At 33.7% G+C, this 24,228-nt stretch overlaps 3 protein-coding genes across 3 annotated transcripts; all 3 read left to right on the forward strand.

The window, feature by feature from the left end:
• The first annotated feature begins 2,060 nt into the window (after nucleotides 1–2,060).
• Nucleotides 2,061–3,994, forward strand: LOC141708825 (small ribosomal subunit protein uS8). Its single transcript, XM_074512633.1, has 4 exons — nucleotides 2,061–2,215; nucleotides 3,096–3,256; nucleotides 3,374–3,534; nucleotides 3,655–3,994. The coding sequence occupies exons 2-4, from the start codon at nucleotides 3,124–3,126 to the stop codon at nucleotides 3,751–3,753; spliced, it is 393 nt and encodes a 130-aa protein (XP_074368734.1). The 5' UTR covers nucleotides 2,061–2,215; nucleotides 3,096–3,123; the 3' UTR covers nucleotides 3,754–3,994.
• Nucleotides 3,995–4,104: 110 nt separating this feature from the next.
• Nucleotides 4,105–5,295, forward strand: LOC141703962 (uncharacterized). The gene is made up of 2 exons (XM_074507337.1): nucleotides 4,105–4,306; nucleotides 4,619–5,295. Exons 1-2 carry the CDS (start codon nucleotides 4,105–4,107, stop codon nucleotides 5,293–5,295), a joined length of 879 nt encoding a protein of 292 aa, XP_074363438.1.
• A 17,014-nt stretch (nucleotides 5,296–22,309) lies between these two features.
• Nucleotides 22,310–24,167, forward strand: LOC141708827 (WAT1-related protein At2g37460-like). Its single transcript, XM_074512635.1, has 7 exons — nucleotides 22,310–22,565; nucleotides 22,644–22,706; nucleotides 22,783–22,899; nucleotides 23,032–23,278; nucleotides 23,357–23,518; nucleotides 23,677–23,828; nucleotides 23,938–24,167. Exons 1-7 carry the CDS (start codon nucleotides 22,375–22,377, stop codon nucleotides 24,134–24,136), a joined length of 1,131 nt encoding a protein of 376 aa, XP_074368736.1. The 5' UTR covers nucleotides 22,310–22,374; the 3' UTR covers nucleotides 24,137–24,167.
• The last annotated feature ends 61 nt before the right edge of the window (nucleotides 24,168–24,228 follow it).

Raw genomic sequence — 24,228 nt, forward strand, 5'->3', positions numbered from 1 at the left:
AATTGGGAGGAAAAGACCCTTTGACTTAAAAATCAGCAGGAAATGTGTCGGTAGAAAATGTTCGATAAGAAAAGCCCGTTTTTTCTTGTAGTGGATGTAATAAAATAAGCAAAATTTTAGTTACATATTGAAGAAAAAACCTCATAATTTGTTTAAGAAGGACTAAATTAAGGGATGGACTAAATGCGATTTTTTTTTTGCATTTCAACATGTCGAACAACTCAATCAAACAATAGATTGAAGGTATGTTCTCTTTAAATTTTATAATTTCCACAAATTAAAATAATCTTAATTTAATAATAAAACACGAATATTTTTTTAGAGTTTCACATCTATACTATATTATAATAGACGACACATTAAAATCTTGGCAGTCAGTCGGTCAGTATTTGTTGAAATTACTTAATTACCCTTAATTAATTATTTTATATCTAATTGGTCAGTTAATCGATTGGTCAATTCCAATCCTTATTGATATTGGAGTCAAATTTTTCTGTCAATTTAAATTATATTTCATATCCAACTCTATATTATTATTAATTGGAATTAAAGTCAACTTCTTCTACTAATTTTAAATTCTAATTCATGTTGATATTTCAGACTAAAATAAATTTAAGCAAGCTAAATATAAGTAATTGAATTTAGTTGATATAATGTGCATCGGGATAAGAAAAAATAATAAATACTATTGATCCGTTTAAAAAATTATACTATTGAACTAGAATAAATAAAATAATACATATTAGTCATCCAAGATAATTAAAATAAAATTCAACCAACTAAAATAAAATCATATACATTAATTATCAGGGCTAAAACAAAATTATCTTATTGATCGGGACATAAAAAATTTAAATTAAACTAAATTTAATTAGTTGAATTTGGTTAGATAATGGGCATCGGGTCAAAATAAAATAAAGTAAAGCATTAATATGGGATAAATTAAATTAATATCAGATTAAGCATAATTCGTATCCTATTGATATGAACCAAAAATTGACTATTAACTAAACATAATTATTATTTTTTTAAAACACACATTAAATGTTCAATAAACTATATTGTCAATCAATAATATTGTCTTTTTAAAATAGCTCTTATAGTTTATCGATTAAGTAATAAACTCTCTAAAATAATATTTTTATCAAAGTTCCAACATAATAGAAATATTGTATTTTTATTCTCAAAAGCTCAATAAAATAGCTATAATAATATTTTAAATACATATGAACATATACGTGTATCAATATAATTATCATGAAGTCATATTATTTAAAAAAGTATAAATAAAAAAATAATGATTTTTTTTTAAAAAACTCAATTCAAAATTTTTTTGTTTAAAAAAATTATATAATATTAAAAAAGATTTGTGCATCGATGTTAAACTAGTTAGGGGGCGTTTGGTTCATCTCGGGGAAACGGAATGGAATCGAGAAAGGGAAAGGAGGAGAAAGGAAAGTAAAGACCCAGAATTGTTTTACGTGTTTGGTTCAGATCCGGAAACGGAATGAAAATTTACATGATTACATTTATTTTTTATTTTTTAATATTAAACAATCTCAATATAGTCAAATATATTTATATTATAACAGTATAATATATTAACATTATAATAAATAAACAAATTTAATTATTTAATAGCACCATTAACTTTTTTAATAAATTAACATATAAATTTATATCAAAATTATTTTTAATTTATAAAAACTAAATTATAAATCATTTTTAATTTTTAAAATTAATTTTGCATACTGATGTATTTTTTTGGTCCAAGATTTAAATTATAATTGAAATAAGAAAATAAAAGTGGGAAAGGGTGTTGAAATACCTAGTGGGAGGTGGGGAATGAAGTTTGAGGAATAAGGGGTAAAGCTACAACTAAAAAAGAGTAAAGGGAATGATTGTTTTTACTAAACAAACATGAACAAAGGGAATGACCCCAATTCTTTCCCTTTCCCTTTGTTGAATACCTTGTACCAAACGTCCCTAATGTAATTTGAGTACCATACTAAAATAGAGTTCACTGATAACACTGGGCCAACTAATTTACAGGCCCGATGTGCTTGAGGCGTCCTCTAACCCAAACCTTCGGCAAATAAAATATTAAAAGGCCCAAATCATAAATCCATTAATAAAACCCTAGCAGCTGCTTCTTTTTATTGTGTGTGATGTGATATTTCTCGCTAGGCGGCCATTTTTGAGAAGAAAAGTTAAGGTCAGTTTAAACATTTGTTCCAGCTTTTACACTATTCACTCTCTTGTATTTGTATTTTTGTAATTGATTATTGTGTTTGATTTGATTTTAGTTAATTATATGTGTTGCTTTTACATTGAAACGTGTTTGTAATAGTTTTGTTTAGATGTAGAAGTTTGTTTAATTGGTTAATTAGTGATTTGTTTAAATTGATAATTTTAGAGTTCAATAGTTTAGATGTTTGTAAAAAATGTAGAAGCAAGATCTTATGTTTGTAGGCTCTGAAGCGTAACTATATTCTAAAATGTTATTATGTGAAATTTTACTTAGGTACTAAGTTGCCGTAGACTAATTAATTATCGCAATTTATAACCCGTGATCACTGAGTATAATACTGTCAGTGATTGAATTGAGTGAGCGATTTAATTTTGTAAGGTTAGATGACTATTAGTTAAGCTTTTTGTTACCTCGAATCGGTTGGAAGTGTCCAACATGGATATATGTCCAAATGTCGGGCTTTTTAATATTTAAAAAAATTTATATGTTTTTGGCTTAAAATAAGTGTTGGACTTTCTGGTTTGGAGTATCTAGGCAAAATGAAGAGTCGAGGTAGCAAAGAAGGTCAAGCTAATTGGTGTTTACTGGTCTCTTGTACGTTTATAACCAAGACTGGAATGCTAGAAGCCTAATAGGCAAGTTGAGGAATTGGCTTTTGGAATAGAACTAAGTTTTGTGGATACTTGTTAGCATTAATGTAGTTCATTTTTTGTGTTTGTTTGTTACATGTTTAATTTGTTACTTACTGTGATAGATAGAGCACATATTTGTGCATGTTACAGATGTTTTTCCGAATATGATGAAGGGTATATTGAATGTGTTATGTATTTTTTAAATGCAACAGTCTACCTCGCAGAACCTACATTTGGAAGATGGTGAGAGTTAGTGTTTTGAATGATGCTCTGAAGAGCATGTTTAATGCAGAGAAGCGTGGAAAGCGACAGGTTATGATAAGGCCTTCATCGAAGGTGGTCATTAAATTTCTCATGGTCATGCAGAAGCACGGTTGGTTTTAAATATTTATGACCCTTTTTCTGTATGCATAAATTGTACTTGTATGTATCAGCTATCAAGTGCTGTTTGATCTTATTCATGTTTACGTATATTGTTGTCTTGCTGCAGGATACATTGGTGAATTTGAATATGTCGATGATCACAGATCTGGAAAAATTGTGGTTGAACTAAATGGGAGGTTGAACAAGTGTGGTGTTATCAGCCCTCGTTTTGATGTCGGTGTGAAGGAAATTGAACCTTGGACTGCGAGGTTGTTGCCATCAAGACAGGTAAACGAACTCAGTGCTACTTTTTTCTTTGTAATCAACAATTTATTGTAGCCTCAATATCAATACAAGCGAGTATGCCTTATCATGTTATTCATTTGGTATTTGCTCTGTTTTATGCAGTTTGGATACATTGTGCTAACTACATCAGCGGGTATTATGGATCATGAAGAAGCCCGAAGGAAAAATGTCGGTGGCAAAGTTCTTGGTTTCTTTTACTGAGATGTGCTGAACTGAGCCAGTGTGATGAAAACTAGAGATCATCTTCGCATTTATGACTTTGAGTTTTGTTACTTAGAACTATTTTGAATTCTGGGTTTTGTTATGTTATTTGTCTTGATATATGAAGAGGTAATATTTGCGTGAACTTGCTCTCCGCAATCCATGGGTCTGTAGAACTGTTTTCAGAAAGGCTTTTGCAAAATTGAATGTTAATGCTTGGGGATTCTTGTCCTAGTTTATTTATTTTCTTGCGCCGATTATGAATAATACTGTGGACATCTTTTTCGGATGCCTACTGTAAGATACTAATGCTGTTGTTTAGAACCTAAAACTAAGACTGCATGAAGTCGAATGAGAAAGATATGCTACGAGTTCTTTGCTATTGAACAAGTTTATCCAGACATTGAAATTAATGTTGACAAGTTCTCTGTTACTGAAATAGTTGACATGTTCTCAGTTATTGAACAAGTTTACAAACACATAGTTCTCGAAGTTGGGACTTATAAAGTCAAAACTGCCAAACACATAATTTTCGAATTCGAGGTTGGGACTGGTATAGTCAAAGCTGCCAACACATACATAGTTTTCGAAGTAGGAAATTATAAAATACTGGAAATTATAAAGTCCTAATCAAACTATCACCAAAACTACAAACACATAGTTTTCGAAGTTGGGACTGAGCATGTGGATTACTCTTGAAATCAACTCATAAAGCTCTTGGCATCCATTGTTTTGGTAAATTTAGATGATGATTAAATTGCACTAATGGAATGACTCGCTTTTTACCTTACCGTGCCTGAAATTTTCAGTGTCCTGTTTAAAATTTTAAAATTTTGCGATGGCAAACAACGTAGATTTGAATCAGTTAAGAATCTGGATATCACAAATGCGGAAGAGGAAGAACTGGTGTTCGATGAGGATGTTGAGGAGTCTGGGAATAGATTTGAGTTGTGTTTGGTGGGTAAATTCTTAACGGAGAAGAATCTGAATGTACGAGTAATGAAGTCTAAATTAGCGGACATCTGGAGGCCAGCTATGGGTATCAGTATTAAGACTTTAACGGAGGGGTTGTACTTGTTTCAATTTTTTCATAAGGATGATATGCAGTGGATGATGAATAACGGCCCATGGTCATTTGACAATGCTATTCTAGTCACAAACACGATCCCAACATGGGAGGATCCAACGAAGGTACCACTGAATGAAGCCGAGTTTTGGGTGCAGATATACGACCTTCCAACCAGTTTCATGACGAAAGCAGTAGGACGGCAGCTGGGGAATTTTTTCGGAAAGTTTGTGTCGTATGATAGTACTAATAATACGAGCATATGGAGAGAGTATATGAGACTGAGAATTAGGTTGGATATTAGGTTGCCATTGAAGAGGAGGAAGAAAATCTGTAGGAGAGATAGAACGGAGTTTATAGTCACATGCAAGTATGAAAAGCTGGGTGATTTTTGCTTTAGATGTGGTGTTCTTTCTCATACAGAACGATCATGTAAGAAAAGGCTGAATGCTAATTTGGAGGAGGAGGTGAAATGATGGGGTGGTTGGCTCCGAGCACCACCACGTAGGGGAGCGGTACAAGGGCGGAACAAGTGGCTGCGAGAGGAAAACTCAGATGATTGGGGCGGGATTTCAGGAAAGGATAAGCATCAAAATATTCAAAATTATGATGTAACGAAATTAGGGGGATCTCAGCGAGGGGGAAGGAACAGATTAGCAGATAATATGGGTTTAGATAATTCTGGCATTATTATAGGAGGGCAAAAGGAGGGAAATCAGGTTTTAACTCAACCTAATGGGCCTGGGTCTGAAGAGCTAGATGGGCTGATTGTTGAGGATAGAAAAAGACAAAGGACTGGTCCAACAGTGACTATGGACCTGGATAAGGATTACAACATGAAATTAACAGATTCTAGGCTTTCTAATGTGGATTGCACTGAATCTTCTTCTTCTGTATTGGCTAAGCTTGCAATGCAAGCTAGCCAGGAACAATGAATTGCTTAAGTTGGAACTGTAGGGGACTAGGGAAAGCCCGTACAGTTCGAGTTCTATGTAATCTTGTAAAAGATTGCAATCCCGATGTGTTATTTTTAATGGAAACGATTTCGGTAGCTAGTAAATTAGAAGAATTACGGATAAAGATGGGTTTTGCTAATTGTTTTTCAGTAGATCGTATTGGTCGGAGTGGAGGATTGGCAGTTTTATGGCATAATAGAGCAGAGTGTAATATCTCTGGGTATTCCCAGAATCATGTGGATGTTATCTTTAATGAGAATAATGTGCCAAAATGGAGGATGTCTTGTTTCTATGGTATGCCAGAGAGAACCAGAAGAAAGCAATCCTGGGAGTTAATTTATAAGCTTTCTACGGTGTCGACTCTTCCCTGGTGTATAATGGGAGATTTTAACGATCTTCTATACCCAACGGATAAGGAAGGTACTCATCCGCACCCTAATTATCTTATGAATGGTTTTCGCAATGCTCTGGAGATGAGTTCACTGTCAGAGATTGATCTGAGTAGGGGTCGTTTTACTTGGGAGAAAGGTCGAGGAACGAATGCATGGGTTAAGGAGCGTCTAGATCGAGGGTTTGCAAATGCTAATTGGTGGAGTTTGTTTCCCCTGTGTAATTTAAAAGTTGTTGCAACAGCAGTTTCAGATCATGAAGCTATTTTCCTTCAACTGGTAGAAGCCACGGTGTTGAAGAAAACCTTTAGGTTTAAATTCGAAAATACTTGGCTTAAGGAGCCTTCATTTATTTCAGATGTGAGAAATTGTTGGGAAAATCTGCCTATGTCTCATTTGATGATTAAGTTGATGTCAGTATCTCGCTTTATGGAGAAATGGGGGAGAGACTTTTTCAATAAATTTAAAGAGAAAGTAAGGAGGCAAAAGGCTATTATTGATTTGCTGAGGGAAAGAACTGATGACCATAGTGTTCGGGAGTATCTGAAGGCGAGAGACAAACTCAATGATATTCTGTTGCATGAAGAGCTGTACTGGAAACATCGTGCTAAATTGTTTTGGCTCAGAGAAGGGGACGAAAACACTCGGTTTTTTCATACATCTGCTACGGCAAGAAAGAAGGCGAACATGATTAATTTTCTAGTTAATGAGGATGGAGTTCGAGTGGATAAGGTGGAAGATATGGGAGAGTTAATCAAAGGTTACTATCAGAGAATTTTTGCAGCACCAGAAGAGGCAACTTCGAACGATAGCACTGCTAGCCCAAGGATTGTAACTCAATCTCAGAATAATGAATTAGTAGCAGATGTAACTTTTGAGGAATTTACGGAGGCTATGAACCAAATGCATCCCGACAAAGCGTCAGGACCGGATGGATTGAACCCAGCTTTCTATCAAAACTTTTGGAAGGTGTTAGGTAATGATGTTTTTGAATGCTGTCGTGACTGGTTGCAAGGTACTTCATTCCCGGCTGATTTAAATCATACCAATATTGTTTTGATTCCTAAAAAAGATAGTGCATGTTCTCTTAAGGATTTTAGGCCTATAGCTTTATGTAATGTGTTATACAAGATTATGGCTAAAGTCCTAGCAAATAGGTTGAAGCATATGTTATCTGGTCTTATCTCGGATCAGCAATCATCATTTGTACCGGGTAGATGTATTACGGATAATGTAGTGGTAGCATTTGAATTGATTCATCACATGAAAGGGGACAAACGGAGTAGTGAAGGGGAGGTGGCTCTAAAGCTAGACATTAGTAAAGCTTATGATAGGGTGAATTGGGACTATTTGAAGAACAGGATGCAAGCTCTTGGTTTTAGTTCGAAATGGATTAGTTGGGTTATGCGCTGTGTTACTACTGTGTCATATGAGGTGTGCTTCAACGGTATGTCTGTAGGCCCAATAATTCCTAAGAGAGGGCTGCGGCAGGGAGACCCACTCTCACCGTACTTGTTTCTCTTCTGTGTAGAAGGGCTGTCGAATTTGTTAAATGCTGCGGCAGAGGAGGGACATATTCATGGTGGTCGTGTCTGTACAGCTGCTCCGGAAATAACTCATTTCCTCTTTGCAAATGATAGTTTCCTTTTTTTCAAAGCTACGAGGGAGGAGGCTCTTCGAGTTAAAGGTATCTTGAATGATTATGCAGATAGTTCAGGGCAGTCGGTGAATTACTTGAAATCGGGGGTGTTTTACAGTGCAAATGTTAGATCGAGTATGCAGGAAATATCAGGAATTCTAGGTGTTCATGGAGATATTACAACAAGTAACTACTTGGGGTTGCCTTCTCTTATAGGACGATCGAAGAAAAGAGTTCTTGGTTTTGTGAAGGAAAGAGTTTGTAAGCGCATTGATAGTTGGAAGGTTAAGCCAATCTCCTGAGCAGGGAAGACAGTTCTTATTAGGAATGTGGCTCAATCTTTGCCATCTTATTGTATGATGTGCTTTTTGCTGCCCAAAACTATGATACAGGATATTGAACGACAATTTAATGCGTATTGGTGGAGTTCAGGATCTGCTGGGAGCAAGGGATTGAAATGGCTGTCGTGGGATGCAATGTCGGAACCAAAATATAAGGGGGGTATGGGGTTCAGAAACATGTATGGTTTCAATATAACCTTGTTGGGAAAGCATATATGGAGGTGCATTCAAAACCCGGAGCTTTTGGTAACTCGGGTATTAAAAGCGCGCTACTTCTCAGATAGTAGTATTCTGGAGGCTAGGAAAGGTATAAACCCCAGTTTTGTGTGGATGAGCATTTGGCAAGCAAAAGAAAAGTTATCTGCAGGCTACCGTTGGGTAGTTGGTGATGGTCGATCAGTAACAGCGACAAGAGATCCTTGGTTAGCTCAGAAGCCGAATTTCAGGGTTGATAATCTGCAGATGTATGAGGGTCGTCAAGAGAAGGTGGCAACTCTTTTTTATCCGGATTCAAAAACCTGGGATCCTGTGAGAGTTCGTGAGTCATTCAGTAGTGGTGATGCTTTAGCTATTCTGGCAACGAATGTGCCACAACGTCAAGTTGAAGATCGAATAGTATGGTCCAAGTTGATTGATGGGATATATAGTGTGAAGACTGGATACTATGTTTGGCAAAACCTTTATGCTGGTGATTCTGGATGTGCTCAATCAGAAGGCTGGAGACGAATTTGGCGTTTATCTATTCCGCATAAGGTGAAAATTTTTGTGTGGAGATTCTGCAGAAATAATGTTCCTATTCGCGATAGGCTGAGAGGTAAAGGAGTTAACGTACCAGATACATGTCCTATGTGCAACAGCAATGTAGAGCAACTTCTTCATCTATTTTTTCTCTGTCAATTTGTTGATACTTGTTGACAATCGGTGGATCTTAGATATGATATGGGGGAAGTGCATTCAGTTACAGATTGGCTTCTTCGGAAATTGGCGAGTGCAAAGCATGAGGAGATTATGGCTATCTGTCTTGTGTTATGGGGAATATGGAATTGGAGGAATAAACGAGTCTGGCAAAACCAATTTAGAAACCCAAGCATAGCCATGGAGAGCACTTTTAGAATGTACAAGGATTGGAAGTCTGCTCGTAAATCAGGGGGTACTGAGAGGACAATGAGCAATACTGGGGTTAGCATTCTGAAGAAATGGCAACCTCCGGACCCAGGGGAGCTGAAACTCAATGTGGACGCTTCATTTTTCCCAGATCAAAGGTCTTTCTCTGTAGGTATGGTTCTTCGAGATCAGGAGGGCAGTTTTGTAGCCGGGAAATGCATCTCTCGTCCTCGTCCTGCAACTGTAATGGAAGCTGAAAGCATAGGTGTGAGGGAGGCATTATCTTGGATGAAGGAGCAACCGGAGAGAAGGGTGACTCTCGAAACTGACTCGTTGTTGGTGACGAGAGCTGTGTTGGGTGGTACGGTGAATTTGCTTGAAGTTGGTCATGTGCTGGAGCATTGCAGACTGCTCCTTCGACAATCCCCCCATGTTCGTGTTTGTCATGTTCGAAAGCAAGCTAATAGGGTAGCTCACTGTTTAGCAAGAGTTCCCTGTTCTTTAAATTGCTTTATTGTGTTTACATCTCCTCCTACCCATTTGGTGGAGATTATTCTGAATGATTTGAAGTAGTAATGAAAGTCTTTTATTTCAAAAAAAAAAGTGCCCTACTAAAGTTTTATATTTTTACATAAAATAATAAAAAACTAAAGTTTATAAACAAAATATAATAATTAAAGTACAAAAAGTAATTTTATGACATAATCAAATTAACTAAAAAACAGTTATACATTTAAGTTTTAAAATGTTATGTTATATTTTAGAAATTAAATATTTATCTTAAAAAAATAGGTTATACATGTGGCTTATGATATATTATTTTATAAATAAGTAAGATATAATATTGATAAAAGATAAGTAGTCAAATACAAACTTATTTAGACGTAAACTTGTAATTTAGATATGTTCAACCCATTATTTAATTTTTTATATTAAATTTACTTGTTTCATATAATACATATATTAAAAATGAATATATTTAAGATGAATAATATACCTGAAATTTAAATCATTATTTAAATGACATAATAATATATATTGTCACCAATTAAAAATAAGTGTATATAATCATATTAGTTAACTATAAAATTTTCATTAAAACCGGTAGTTTACCTCGCATTGAAGGTGATTTACAATGCATTTTGTATTTTTAGATGATTTTTATTAAGTATTTTTAGAATTAATGTGACTTATTTAAGATAATTATTTAAAAATTATATAAATGTATAACATTTTTCAATTATTTTTCATTTACAAACTTTCAACATTAAAAAATTATATTTTTTAACTAAACATTTTTTTCCTACTTTAGTATACATATATATACACCTGTATATGGAAAAATGTGTCCCTCGTATTAGAATGGCACTGTCGTTAAATGATAATGTAATTTGGAATACGAGAGGAATGAATTAGTTATATAAAAGAATAGGAGAGTGCAATTTTGATTAAAAAAATCTGGTATTACATTAAATTTGATATAATTTTTGGTGTAAAATGTAATTTTAAAATTGAATCGGTATAAATTGTTACGACAAATATTAGTCAAATATCTTTTTAGCAATGAGCTGTGAGATACATGTTCCGAAACAAAAAGTTTTTCAGAATTAAATTTCAAACTTATTTGCTAACTACATCAGCGGGTATTTTGGATCATGAAGAAGCCAGAAGGAAATTGTCGGTGGCAAAGTTCTTGGTTTCTTTTACTGAGCTGCGCTGAACTGAGCTACTGTGATGAATACTGGAGATCGTATTCACATTTATGAATTTTGAATTCTGGATTTTGTTATGTTCTTTTGTCTTATAATATTAAGAGGTAGTATCTGTGAGAGCTTGCTCTTCTCAATCCATGGGTCTGTAGAACTGTGCTCAGAAAGTCTGTTGCAAAATTGAATACTAATGCTTGGGGATTTTTGTCCTAGTTCATTTAGTTTCTTGCTCTGATTATGAATCATAATATACTGTGGACATTTTCTTGCTTTGATAGCCTATTGAAGTAACTAAATTCTGCTGTCAACCTAAAAAGCAGGCTGTGAATTGTGTAGACATAAAACCAAAACTGCATAAAGAAAATTGTACCATTTTCTTTGAATGAATGCTACTTTCTTTGTTACTAAAAAATGGCCGTAGTTAAAATTAGGCCAGTTGAATTTGCTAGTCTATATAAACGAAAATGAAGCTCATCGATCGATGTTTATCCTATTCAGTCTGCGACGGCCAAAGCACTTCCTTCCTAGGCCCTAATCGAATTACAAGCAAAACCACAAACACAGATAGTATTCCAAGTTGACGATTTGAAAGTCTTTGTGTGTTACTCTTGAAATGATCCCCCACCAAGTTTATTGTCGAGACCTGATCAAATTACCATCGTCCACCAAATCATCAAAGAATGCTAGTTTTACAAGTTGGGGATTTGAAAGTCTGTGGATTACTCTTGGAAGTATCTTGGAAAGCTATTACTCTTGGAATGCTAGTAATATTTTTCGTTTTGGTAGATTTAGATGATGAGTATATTAAACGAACGGTACAGTGAATGAGGTCAGGGTTTATGCTATTTGGGGTTATATGAGCTGAATGTGATATGGAACTCCTCTGCAATTTGGGGATCTGAGTTGCCCTTACTCCTAGCCCCGGTGAATAGGCGCATCAGCTTAAATTTCTTATTTGTTTTTAAACTGAGCTGTTCTTGGATTGATGGAATGGTATATGAACATTTTTCTAGATAATGGTAAAATAGCAAACGTTTACCCGAGATAACATATTTTTTCAATGGTTAAAGTTTTCACTTTTCAGATGGCTCTGCGCAGGAATTTGATCATTTTCGGTTTAGTGCAGTTCCTTTGCTACCTCCGCTCTTCTCTTTTTCTTGTCCAGTTGCTGTCTTGCTGATTTGTTTAAAATTATCGGTCTACCTATTTCATCATAGGTTGTCTAGCATCTTCACATTTATTGACATTAGAAACTAAATCGCAGCACTGAAAAAAATGCTCCTAACAATTTACAAAAGATTTTTGTGGGCAATAATGCTGACATGGATGAATGGCATGCACTTCTGATTTCTGACTCTCACTCTCCCTCCTCCATCAAACTCTGTCATGCACTTCTGATCGACTTTTAACTTCTTGAATACATGTCTACTGTCCAAAAATTAGTCTTAGAAATGCTGTTCTTGCTTCAGCCTTAAAGGAGTCAGAACTTGCAGACTCCTTGGATCATGCATTGTGGTATAGTTTAACAGAGTGCAAAGACATATACGAACTTGGAGGTGTTTCTCCTTTCGGCTACTTACTACATAAATTTAAGAGAATTACTCTACGGAGGTATGAGAAGAAAGACCAAACAATTAGTTTTCCGAGACCTTTAACTAAACTAAATCATCCCTATATCAATTTGAAAATCCTTATTATTCAAATCCCTATATTTTTCTCTTCTGTGGTGTTTCAAAGTCTTTAGTAGTTCACTAGTACTGTGATGTATGACCATATCATGCCAATGAAACTCAAATTCATATTTTTCATACAAATTTTTAGTCTTGTGGTACAAATTTTCATAGTTCAATCTTTAATTTGATAACCTTTATGCAATATATTAGGTTTTATTTTATTTTATTTTAGCTTATTCTATTATCTTACTTCATTATATCTCAACATGGCAAATACAGTTGCCATGTAAAAATTAAAGAAAGCATAAATGAAGAGGTGCTTTCAGAATATGACGCTTTAGATCATGTCTCACACGATTTATACATATTTTATATTATTTTTGCAACACAAATTTCACATGAAATATTTGTTATATAAACGATGTTTGTATTCATTATTTTATTTTTGGTTGATGATAATATATTTTTGGTAAATTAATTATAGGTAGATGGACTAAATTGAGCAAACTTCTAGTTATATATATTGAAAGCCAAACTTTATAAATTTTTTGAGTCTAACTAAATTAAGGGCAAGTTCAACAATGTAATAGTAATTGCCTTATAAATATAATAAAATATAATGTTCAAGTGATTTAGAACAATGTTTTTATAAATCAATTCCTACAACTTAACTTATAAAAATAATGATTTAAACTAACCGAAGGTGCGATCCTAGGGAGCTTGTTTGCCGGGCGATTAAATCCGTCTCCGATTTACATATTTGAATTTAATTAGATAGAAAGTAAATAATAAAAGGAGATAGAAGTGTAAAAAGGGAGTGAAGTATATATTTTTATTGAAATAAATGATATAGGGCATGCACAATAGTGCCTAAAAAATAAGGCGTCCTAGTGTTTTAAAGCACCACTCAGACATTGTTGGATCATTTATTTGCTCAACATGTCTCAAATTTTAGTTTAGGACAACATTATAGGACAGTCTTGGACTTGCTCTAAGAGCATCTCCAACAAACTATTTATATAGACTCTTAAGTTAAGTTGAAAAATAAAGAGTAGTGCTTAAATTTAAGCTCCAAAAACTCTTAAAGATTTTTTATAAGCTTAAGAGTCCCCTCTCTCTTCTCATATCTAAGAGGTTATGACTAGTTCTTAACTAATATTTTATAATAAATAAGAAATTATGGAATATATACTGGCTCACTGGGTAAATCTCACCAGTTGAATCAAGGTAAACCCATACTAGCCTTCCCGTAAGATTCGACTATCCCCTACCACCTGAGCCACGGGCGCTCTCATATTATATTCGTGTTATTCATTTGGTATTTGCTCTATTTTATACAGTTTGGATATTGTGCTAACTACAACAGGTATTATGGATCATGAATTAAAGTTTTAGGTATAAATTTTTAATTTAAAAAAATAAAAATTATTATTTTAATTATATGATTAAAAATTTAGAAATGTGTGCCAAAATCAAATAATATATAAATAAAAATAGAGGAAATATTACTCTTTAAAATGCAAAATTTTCAAGTCTGGATTTCTCTTGAAATCAACTTGGAAAGCTATTAATATCCATCATTTTGGAAGATTAGATGATGATTAATTTGCGCGAATGGAATGAATCACCGTAAATGTTAGGATTTTGAACCATGAACTTCTTGTAATCACCGTAAATGTTAGGATTTTGAACCATGAACTTCTTGTTCAAGAACAAGTCAAACTGATTCTTTAAACAAGTTATGAAGTATATAACCAATTTAGTGTGTGTTTTTGCACATTAATATTAGATTTTTGCTAAAACGCAGTTAAAAAATTACTAGATAAAATTTAAAAACGATTTTTTTTCAAAGTATTTTTGACGTAAAAGCTATCAATCCCCAATATTTTTAGAAAAAAACTGTTTTTCAGCTTGAGAAAGCATATGCTTATTTTATCATCAAATCTCATAAAAAATATTATTTTTTATAAATTTTACATCAAAACATAAACATATTAAAAATATTATTAAATAGTCATATAATTTTTTCAATAACACTTTTTTCAGCGACACTTTTTTTAACGGTATAACAATTTTTAACAGTTTTTTCAAATAAACTCTTACATTGAAAATGATACCCAAGTGTATCACAGGTCATACATTATATCATCTTTATTAGTAAAAAATTCATTTCTCCTCTTTTTTCATTTATAATCTATATTTTTTCAAATTTATTATTATTATATTATAAAAATGAGTATAAGTAATATTGGAGTTAAATATAATATGATAATCTTAATCATTAAAAATTAATATTTTACAATATTTATAAGGAGTTCATTATTATAACACTGATATAGTCTTAGTTTCTTTGTCATTTCAAATCCTATTATAATCTAACAGGATTTTTTTGACCTATATTCATAAAACCACTCATTATATAAATGTGATCTAACCAGATTTTTTTTTTACCACTTATTCTATATTTATAAAATCATCCAGTATATAATTGTGAAAATTTAACGTTAAGAAAAATGTAAAATGATTTGGTATATGAGAGGAACAAATTTATGAATTTGATTAAAAAAGTATGAAATATTACATTATTAATATGATCCTAATCAAATTGTTTTTGTGAATTTCTTTGTAATATGTGGGCAATTTTCAGTATTTTATTCTATTGCATTTTAGCTTAATCGAATATCCCAGTTCATTATATATTAGTGTATTGTATTAAAATTTTCACCATGTGACAAGTAAAGAACACACAAGCAGGTGTATGTTTTATAATCTCGTCTCATACGATTAATACACATTTATATTAATTTTACAATAAATATCACATGAAATATTAATATATGTGCAATATTTAAATTTATTATTTGATTTGGTTCATTATTATATATTTCGGGTAAATTGTTCAGTTGTACTAAATTTAGCCAACCTTTAGTCATGTATGTCAGAAGTATAATATAGAAATGACTTGAAATCAAGAATACAAAAATAAAAATCTAAAGTGAATAGTTGAAGACACGTGAACACCACGCTATGCTTAAAACTAGATTTGAGCAGAAAAATCGAAACCGAAAAATAACCGAAAAAATCGATAAACCAAACCGAAAAAATCAAACCGCTAATAAACCCGAAGAAAACCGAACCGAAAAAAACCGAATTACTGGTGCAGTTTCGATTCCGGTTTTCAATCAAACCCGAACCGAAATTAACCGCATCGCTATATTATATATATATATATATATATATATATATATATATATATATATAGGGAACTGTTCCCAGCCACTGTTGGATTGGATACAGCAGGCGCATTGTTTTATTGCGGGTGCACTCACCCGCCGCAATGAAACATTGCGGCGGCCCGCAATGTAATATTGCGGCTGGTGTATCCCTACCAAGTTGGCTGTGGATAATTTCCCATATATATATAATATGAGTCTTACTCCAATACAAACTAAATTAAAATACAAACTACAAACTATACCTCCCACACACAACTACACATAATTCCCTCCATTTTTAGTTGAATTTTTCCCGTCAATTAGTGAACTCTTTTTAAAATCTAACTTCACTATATTTTTCTACATCATCCAACAATCAATATGAATACCATATTTGATATGTTTCGACGATAAATCACTAATTATGTCTACGAGAATCACTAAAAGTACTGGTTCTCGAATTAGTACTGATTTCAGTTTACTGATTCAGATAAGTTTAAATACTGATTTGTCCTCAAAATATAGCAAATATGCTATGCAAATCGATGAGTGGGAGATGAATAAAAATACGGTGAAATTATTTTTTAAAAAAAGTTAACCAACTAACGGGAAAAGTAAAATTTAAAACGAAGGGGAAAGTGATTAAACATGCGGGTCTCATTGATTTGCAGTTTGTATTCTAATATTTGTTTGTATTTGAACACTTGCCTATATAATATTATGTATATATACATATATATATATATATTATCATAACCCGGTTCTAATATTTTGTTAATTAAATATTTACTTAACATTAGTATGATAAATTGTATAATATAATAACATAAATTAATTAAGATTCATATATAAATACTCTTAAATCATAATTTTTTTAATATGTATATAATCAATTTTATCATATGTTTTGATAGATACTCTTTTTTTTCATTGTTGTGAACATATATTTTTATCATATTTCGTATATATTATTTAAGATAATATGAATTATACATTCAAAAAATAACTTTATGAAATATATCAATTTTATTTAACGAATTCTTAGTAACAAATCTTTGGTAATTAATTTAATATTATCATTTAACTTGATGTTATTTATTTATCCAATACATTACCCATAAAAAATTGTACAAATAAAAAATGTATAAAAAACCCGAATAAAAACCGAAACTGATGAATGTTTAACCGAAACCTAAAACCCGTTTTAAGCGGTTTGGTGGCGGTTAATAGCAATTAACTGAACCGAACCGTATGTATTGGTTTGACTACGGTTAATGCTAAAAACTTTACCAAACCGCTCCATGCACACCCCTACTTAAAACAGATAAACCCCTTTCGTGTGTGCTTGAATGTATCGTGGCTTCCGTCTCCCAGGATACAACGAACAAATGTAGGCTTAGAGCATCCACAGCCCTAGGGGTCAAGTCCCCAGGGGACACTTACACATTCTCCGCCATGTCACCCGAAATGACCGCATAAAAAAAGTGACCTCAATCTATCCAATGCTAAGCCCACTTTCCACATTTGTGAAGGACCCCTTATATTATTATTATTATATTATATATCTAATAATTGTTTCCATTATTTGATTTTAATTTTAATTTATTAGTACGAAAATTGTAATAATAAAATTAAAGTGATTATTTTTTTTAAAAATGTCACTAAAATAAAATTTAAACGTTACAATTTAACGATTCTCGTTGAACTGCGAGATATGCTCAACCAAGTCAATTTGTAGCTGACGATGTGCCCGTATATCACGCATTTGCATACTATTTTGAATATATGTTTTGTACGGGACATAGGGTTTTCACCTAAAATTGGTTGCGATAGACCATTTATAGGAAAAAAAATTGTGGCCATTTTAAAATTTACGTTACAAATGTTTACCTTATATTAACGTTACAAAAGCAATACTGAGCTGTGTAAACTGAAAATAAAAGCAGTGAATGATTCTGAGTACATCATATCTATATATTAAATTAATCAAATGGGACAGTCCAGCATGGAGGGACTACCCATTTTGCTTCTTTTTCCTCCAACGGCAAAGCATACCCATTTTGCACCTTCTAACCCTGTTCACGCGGCCCGAGGCACAAGCAACCCCCGCGTTGTTGTTGCTCTTAAGTACTTGAAGACCCGCCTTCTACGAACCGATTAAACAACCCTTTCTATCTCACAGAAACAAGAACTTAGAATTCTAAGAGTAATGTAAGAAAATGGTCTTTGTATGTTTTTTTGTGTATCAAACCAATGAGGCAATGCCTCTTTTTATAGGGGAAATGAACTTGTAATTACAAAAGTATTCAATTTTGTAACATCAAAATTAATGATCAAATTAAAATCATGACATTAATATAAGAGTTACAAAAAATTAAAATACATAAGTTACAAATCAAATAAAATAAATGTAAATAAATTTCTTATTCAAATATTTTCCAACAATCCCCTTGAACCTTCCCTTGTAAGAACATATTTACATTTCTAGAATTTCAGTAGTCGCGTTGACCTTGAACTGCCCTTCTGTATTGTGAAATGATGATACATATCCCACTGGAGTCTTTCTTATATTTGTTCAGTTCTCACTGTTAAGTCCATTTTGGTCTTGAGCTTTAGCCTGGTTTCGTGAGTTTTTCCCATAATTAGCCCCCACGATTCCTTCTTAAAGCGACCCCACTTCACTCACATAGGTGATCTTTAAAATAATACAGAAGTATTATTGTTCGATATATCGACACATAAGATCATTAAAAACATAGCTTAGCCTTTTTAGTATATTGTCATTGTTTTCATCATAGGAATGAACCCAGGAGTAAAACCCCCACAGTGATCTCACTAAGTCTTTACAGTTAGGTTGTCCCTTTGAACCAAGATCTTGGGATCTCCAGTAAACAAGGTTGGGTTTCCTTTGTATCGACTTTTGTTATGGACTTTAGTCCCATTCCTTTCGATTATTTCTCAACTAACTCTCTATTTAACCCTTTGGTTAGCGGATCCGCGGTGTTATCCTTTGACTTTATGTAGTCAATAGTGATAACTCCAGTTGAGAGTAGTTGTCTAATGGAATTGTGCCATCGACGAATATGCCTCGACATTCCGTTATATAGTACACGCTCGGCTGTACCAATTGCTGCAGTGCTATCACAATGTATACCAAGTGGTGGCACTAGCATTTCCCATCTTGGAATATCCTCTAAAAATTGACGCAACCATTCAGCTTGTTAACTTGCTTTATCCAAAGCAACAAACTCAGCTTCCATCGTAAATTTGGTCACAACCGTTTGTTTTGAAGATTTCCATGAGATCGCTCCACCTACTAGTGTAAAAACATAGCCGCATTTGGACTTTGATCCTTTAACACCATTTATCCAGTTTGAATCACTATACCTTCTAATACAGCAAGATATCTCGTGTAATGCAATCCATAATCACGCGTATACCTTAAGTACGTAAGAATTTTAGTTATCGCTTTCTAGTAATCCATACCCGGATTACTCGTGTATCGGCTTAGCTTATTGACGATAAAGGCAATGTCTGGACGTGTACAATTCATTAAGTACATCATACTTCCTATTAGTAACTAATTTATATTTATCCATTTGTTAGTAACTAATTTATGATGATTGTCAGAAACAGTGGCCCTTCAAGCTCTTCAGATCTTTACATTTGGTAGTGTTTTATTTATGTATGTTTGGATAGCTGATTTGGTACTTAGTTTGCTCCTATTGGGTTGTTCTGTCCATGCTCTTGCTTTGTTTAGCTTAGCAGTTTTCAGAGTTTGCTTTTCATTTGCAATCCTTCTTCTAAAGATTGTCTATAGAGAGAGTTGTATCTTGCTTAGTTGCTTGTATATCCTCTGAACCTTCTTCTTTCTTTCATACTATCCATTTAGCAAAAAAAAGTTTGATGATCATTAGATTGCATGAATGGAATGAACAGATTTACAGTGAATTCAAACAGAATACTCTATATCAGGTCATTGCATACATGTTAGTTGAGCAGAATTTCTGCGTCTGCATTAGAAGATAATAGCACTGCTCCCTGAGGCAATGTTTTTTCTTGTTCCGACGTTTAAAATTTTCAGAAATCTCTCTTGAACTAGAACAGATGCACTGCTTTAAAGTTGTTTGATTGTTTAGCACCTTAATCCTTAGGAGCCACGGTTATTTTGCTGGTGTATGATGTGATTGATGAAACTTATAATTTCAACAGTAAATGCAGTATTTTCTCTTATTTAACCAACCTTGTCATGCATGCATTTTTAGGTCCAACAATTAGTCATAGAAATGCCTGTCTTCGTTAGGCTATTCTTACTGCAAGGAGTGAGGAACTTGCTGATGGAATCTTACTGCAAGGAGTGAGGAACAATACGAGCGAATGAAACGTCGCGACTTGCACTACATCTCTTCAGTGGTGCTTCATCGTCTTTCTTAGTTTATCAACAATTAGGCATCTCCTTGTCGTGATTTGGATTGTTGCAGCATCAGACTACCAGAATTAACTAGACAGATCAGGCAACAACGGCCTCGTCTATCTTATACAATCACCAGAGCATTTCATTCGCTCATACACAGCCTGCTATCTCGATGGCATTTCATATTTTGGTAATCAATCACTATAATCTCATAATTTTTCAGTTCAGGATAATGTATACTTAGTTTTGCTTTGTTTGAACTTGTAAAGTTCATTACATTGCTCTCAAAAGCAAACTGCTTTTTGACTGCCAGACTGATCTGAATGATATATGGACTAATCAACATCATGATATCAATGTATTTATTTCAATCAGCCAATACAATCATTCACATCTCTTAAATTATTCTCTTCATGTTAAATTGTGTGGACTGATGATTATTAAGGCGACAGAGAAACAAGAGTTGCTGCAACAATAGATTTCCACTTATACCCAATAACAAAACAAAGTGCTGTGAGATTTTGAAAGGACATTTCCTTTTCAAGAAAATCTTTAACTACAGTAGAAATAACGTGTGCTGCGTAACTAGCATTTAGCGAGGGGGAGGGCGATGAGATGCTCACTCACCCCGGAGAGAACATATACTCAGTTATAAGACGTATAAGGCTAATTATTAAAAAACTTAAACGAACGACTCAATATAATTCGAAATTTATCATCTGAAAAGAGTTTCGTATTCAGACAACAATCTTAAAAGTTTTGGTTGATACTACAAACACAAACGAAACAGAAAGTTGCATATATATGTAGTCATGTACACACATCCACGCAATCAAAGTGGTAACAGAGTTGCATTATTGCATATCTAAATAGAAACAGAATTGAAATTTATGACGCAGACTCTCTCAGTTTTATCTAAATAACAACATTGATGCCCTCCCACGGCAATGTGTTTCTAAGTAGATATAGTTTGTCATAAGAACATTAAAGTATCAATTTCTTTGGTTTTAATTTTTTTAGCAGAGTTTCATAGATGATCAAATTGCCAATGCAGTCCATATACTTGTTTACAGAATGATTTATAAAATTTCCGGTCATAGACAATTTTATTGGACACTTTTAAGTAATCAGCTCTCAATCGTACCATACGTTTCGTTTGACCAGACTCATACCATGTTAAGTACCTTAAAGTATCAGAGAAAAGTTCCAATATGATCTTATGCTATTCATACGACACATTAGGCTGATTACGAACAATTTACGGATAATCCATGGGCAAACTCTCTTTTTTCATGAAAGGTTGGATTTGAATAATCGTTTCTCTAAGAATAAATAAATGAATACATAAATAAGTGGATTATAGACAAGGGATGATCAGAGCCCAAAAGACATAATGTGAGAGTTTATACTTTGAAAGTGGAGTGTGTTTGGTGCATTTCCGAGGCGACAATGCATAAAGCTTAATAATAGAATAAAGTATCAAATAATGGGATTCGTTTGCCTTTAAGCTTTCGTGTAGGAATCAAGTGACAAACTCAAATCAGGGGATGCGCTCAGTATAAAAATTACACAGGCTAATCTGATCCCTGCGTACTCTACATATCCTATGTTGGTTAACAGTATCCTGAAACGCGGAAAAAAATCATTAGTACATTATTCAAACAAAGGCTTACTGAACTTATCGATGCACCAGTCACTTGTGCAAAACATAAGCCTCTTTGCTCTCCCTCTCACGTTCGACTGCTGACTCTATGCTCCCTGTGAACTTGAAATTAACGTAATGTAGCAGACGTAGTGAGTTAAACCAACAGAGATGGTAACAAGACAACTTGGCGAAAGATTGAAAAGCAAGTCCACTAAACAAGTGATCTTAAAACACAATCTAAGTAATAGTCTAAAGTTTCTTGGTCCCTAGTGGAGCCATTATCTGCATAACATATCTGAAACTGTGGTAGGATTCCTCCGTAATTAGTAATTTCAGAAGACCCCTGAATTACCTGAGATTAAAATAGAGAAATAATTAATTTAAGGTGTTTGAGTGAGTTTTACATCCACTATAAAATGTAGATGGCATAGAAGAGGTTTAGTGTGTTTCTATTGTTTGGACAACAAAGCATGTCAACAAGCAAAGCCTTTAGGAGGGCAAAGCCCTTTCTTGCAGTTCTGTTCTTGCAGTTTGGGCTAGCAGGAATGGATATCCTTTCCAAAGCTGCACTGAATGAAGGGATGAGCAACTATGTATTTGTTGTCTACCGCCATGCCATTGCCACCATCGTAATTGCTCCTTTTGCAATCATCCTCGACAAGTTTCTCTCTCTCACTCTCTACCTCGTTGTTTCATCAATTATTTTGAGGTGCAAACATCTAAATTGTTTTTTGTGCAGGAAAGTAAGGCCGAAGATGACAAAAGCAATGTTTGGAAAGATTATGCTTCTTGGCTTCTTAGAGTAAGCTTATACTAATAAAATTCTACTGAAACCTTGTGAATATTTATGTGATCAAACATATTTTTTATTTTTGCAGACCGGTTGTTGATCAGAATCTTTATATTATGGGAATGAAAAACACGACCGCAACGTTTGCAGCCGCTATGTGTAACGTTTTACCTGCCATAACATTTGTCATGGCTTGCATATTTGGGTAACCTACTGTGCATACTATTTATCTGCTTTAGTTGTTCCTGTTAAAGAATTTTTTTCCTATAAATATAAATTTCAAGTACAACAAAACCTGAAATCATTCTCATTTTAATATAAATATTATTTCTCATAGACTTGAAAAGGTTAAATTGAAGAGTATCAGAAGCCAAGCTAAGATAGGTGGCACACTAACTACTGTCGGGGGAGCCATGCTCATGACGCTTGTCAAAGGGCCAGTCATTGATCTAATCTGGACAAAAGGAAGAACAGGAACCCATATATCCCAAGGGAATGGGGGACTGGATCTTCAGCATTCCGTAAGGGGTTCACTTATGATCACAGCGGGATGCTTCAGTTGGGCTTGTTTCATGGTTCTACAAGTGAGAATCTAAACACCACATTATTTCCTGTGATTAAATTTACCAAATATGCTAGACAAACTATAACTTTTGTTTCAGGCAATTACACTAGAGACCTATCCCGCTGAACTGTCTCTGACAGCTTGGATATGCCTGATGGGCACACTGGAGGGAGGTGTAGTTGCCCTTGTAATGGAGAGGGGGAATGCTGCTGTTTGGAACCTTAACTTGGACACTAAACTTCTGGCAGCTGTCTACAGTGTAAGAAGGATTTTTACAGGCTTTATTTTTACAGATTGCCATTTATCTATTTGTATTAAAAGTTTACCATATAAACAAGGTTTACCAAATACATATCCAATCCTCAGATCAGCATGCTAATTCAGTTATATCTTACAATGTGTTGGATAAATATGCAGGGTGTCTTTTGTTCAGGACTCGCTTATTATGTGCAAGGAATAATAATGAAAGACAGAGGACCTGTTTTTGTGACGGCATTCAATCCACTAAGCATGATCATTGTCGCTATCCTTGGATCCTTCATCTTAGCCGAACAAATGTACCTAGGAAGGTAAATTCCAAACTCATTTTCAGTCATATGTACCTACAAACGATAGTTTCTCTTTTTTAGTTTTGAACTAATAAAGGGCCTGACTAACACTTGCAAACTTTGCTTACAGGGTTATTGGAGCCTTTGTGATAGTTGCAGGACTTTACCTTGTTGTATGGGGTAAGAGCAAGGATTACAAATCCGAGACCAAGACCCTGTTGGGAGATGTACAAAAAGCAGCAAATTCTGTACAAATGATAGAATCAAGTAATCATAATCATAATCATGAGGAAAATCATAAGGTTGTAACCATAAATGGCACTGAATGAAGTAATAAGACAAGACACTAGTTTATTGTAGCTTCTAGGTTTTCTGCATTACCTTTCTCTTTGAAAAAACTACTACAAAATTCCTAGTTTTA

The sequence above is a fragment of the Apium graveolens genome, chromosome 2, assembly GCF_009905375.1.
Source record: "Apium graveolens cultivar Ventura chromosome 2, ASM990537v1, whole genome shotgun sequence".
In the NCBI taxonomy this organism is placed as follows: Eukaryota; Viridiplantae; Streptophyta; class Magnoliopsida; order Apiales; family Apiaceae; genus Apium; species Apium graveolens.

Bases quoted from the DNA above. Each gene is read 5' to 3' on its own strand.
- LOC141708825 (XM_074512633.1), top strand. From the start codon at position 3,124: ATGGTGAGAGTTAGTGTTTTGAATGATGCTCTGAAGAGCATGTTTAAT. The intron at 3,257-3,373 runs GTTGGTTTTAAA...GTCTTGCTGCAG, and splicing joins CATGGTCATGCAGAAGCACG to GATACATTGGTGAATTTGAA. The intron at 3,535-3,654 runs GTAAACGAACTC...TGTTTTATGCAG, and splicing joins GGTTGTTGCCATCAAGACAG to TTTGGATACATTGTGCTAAC.
- LOC141703962 (XM_074507337.1), top strand. From the start codon at position 4,105: ATGAGAAAGATATGCTACGAGTTCTTTGCTATTGAACAAGTTTATCCA. The intron at 4,307-4,618 runs GTATAGTCAAAG...GATTTGAATCAG, and splicing joins CGAATTCGAGGTTGGGACTG to TTAAGAATCTGGATATCACA.
- LOC141708827 (XM_074512635.1), top strand. From the start codon at position 22,375: ATGTCAACAAGCAAAGCCTTTAGGAGGGCAAAGCCCTTTCTTGCAGTT. The intron at 22,707-22,782 runs GTAAGCTTATAC...TTATTTTTGCAG, and splicing joins ATGCTTCTTGGCTTCTTAGA to ACCGGTTGTTGATCAGAATC. The intron at 23,519-23,676 runs GTAAGAAGGATT...ATAAATATGCAG, and splicing joins TTCTGGCAGCTGTCTACAGT to GGTGTCTTTTGTTCAGGACT.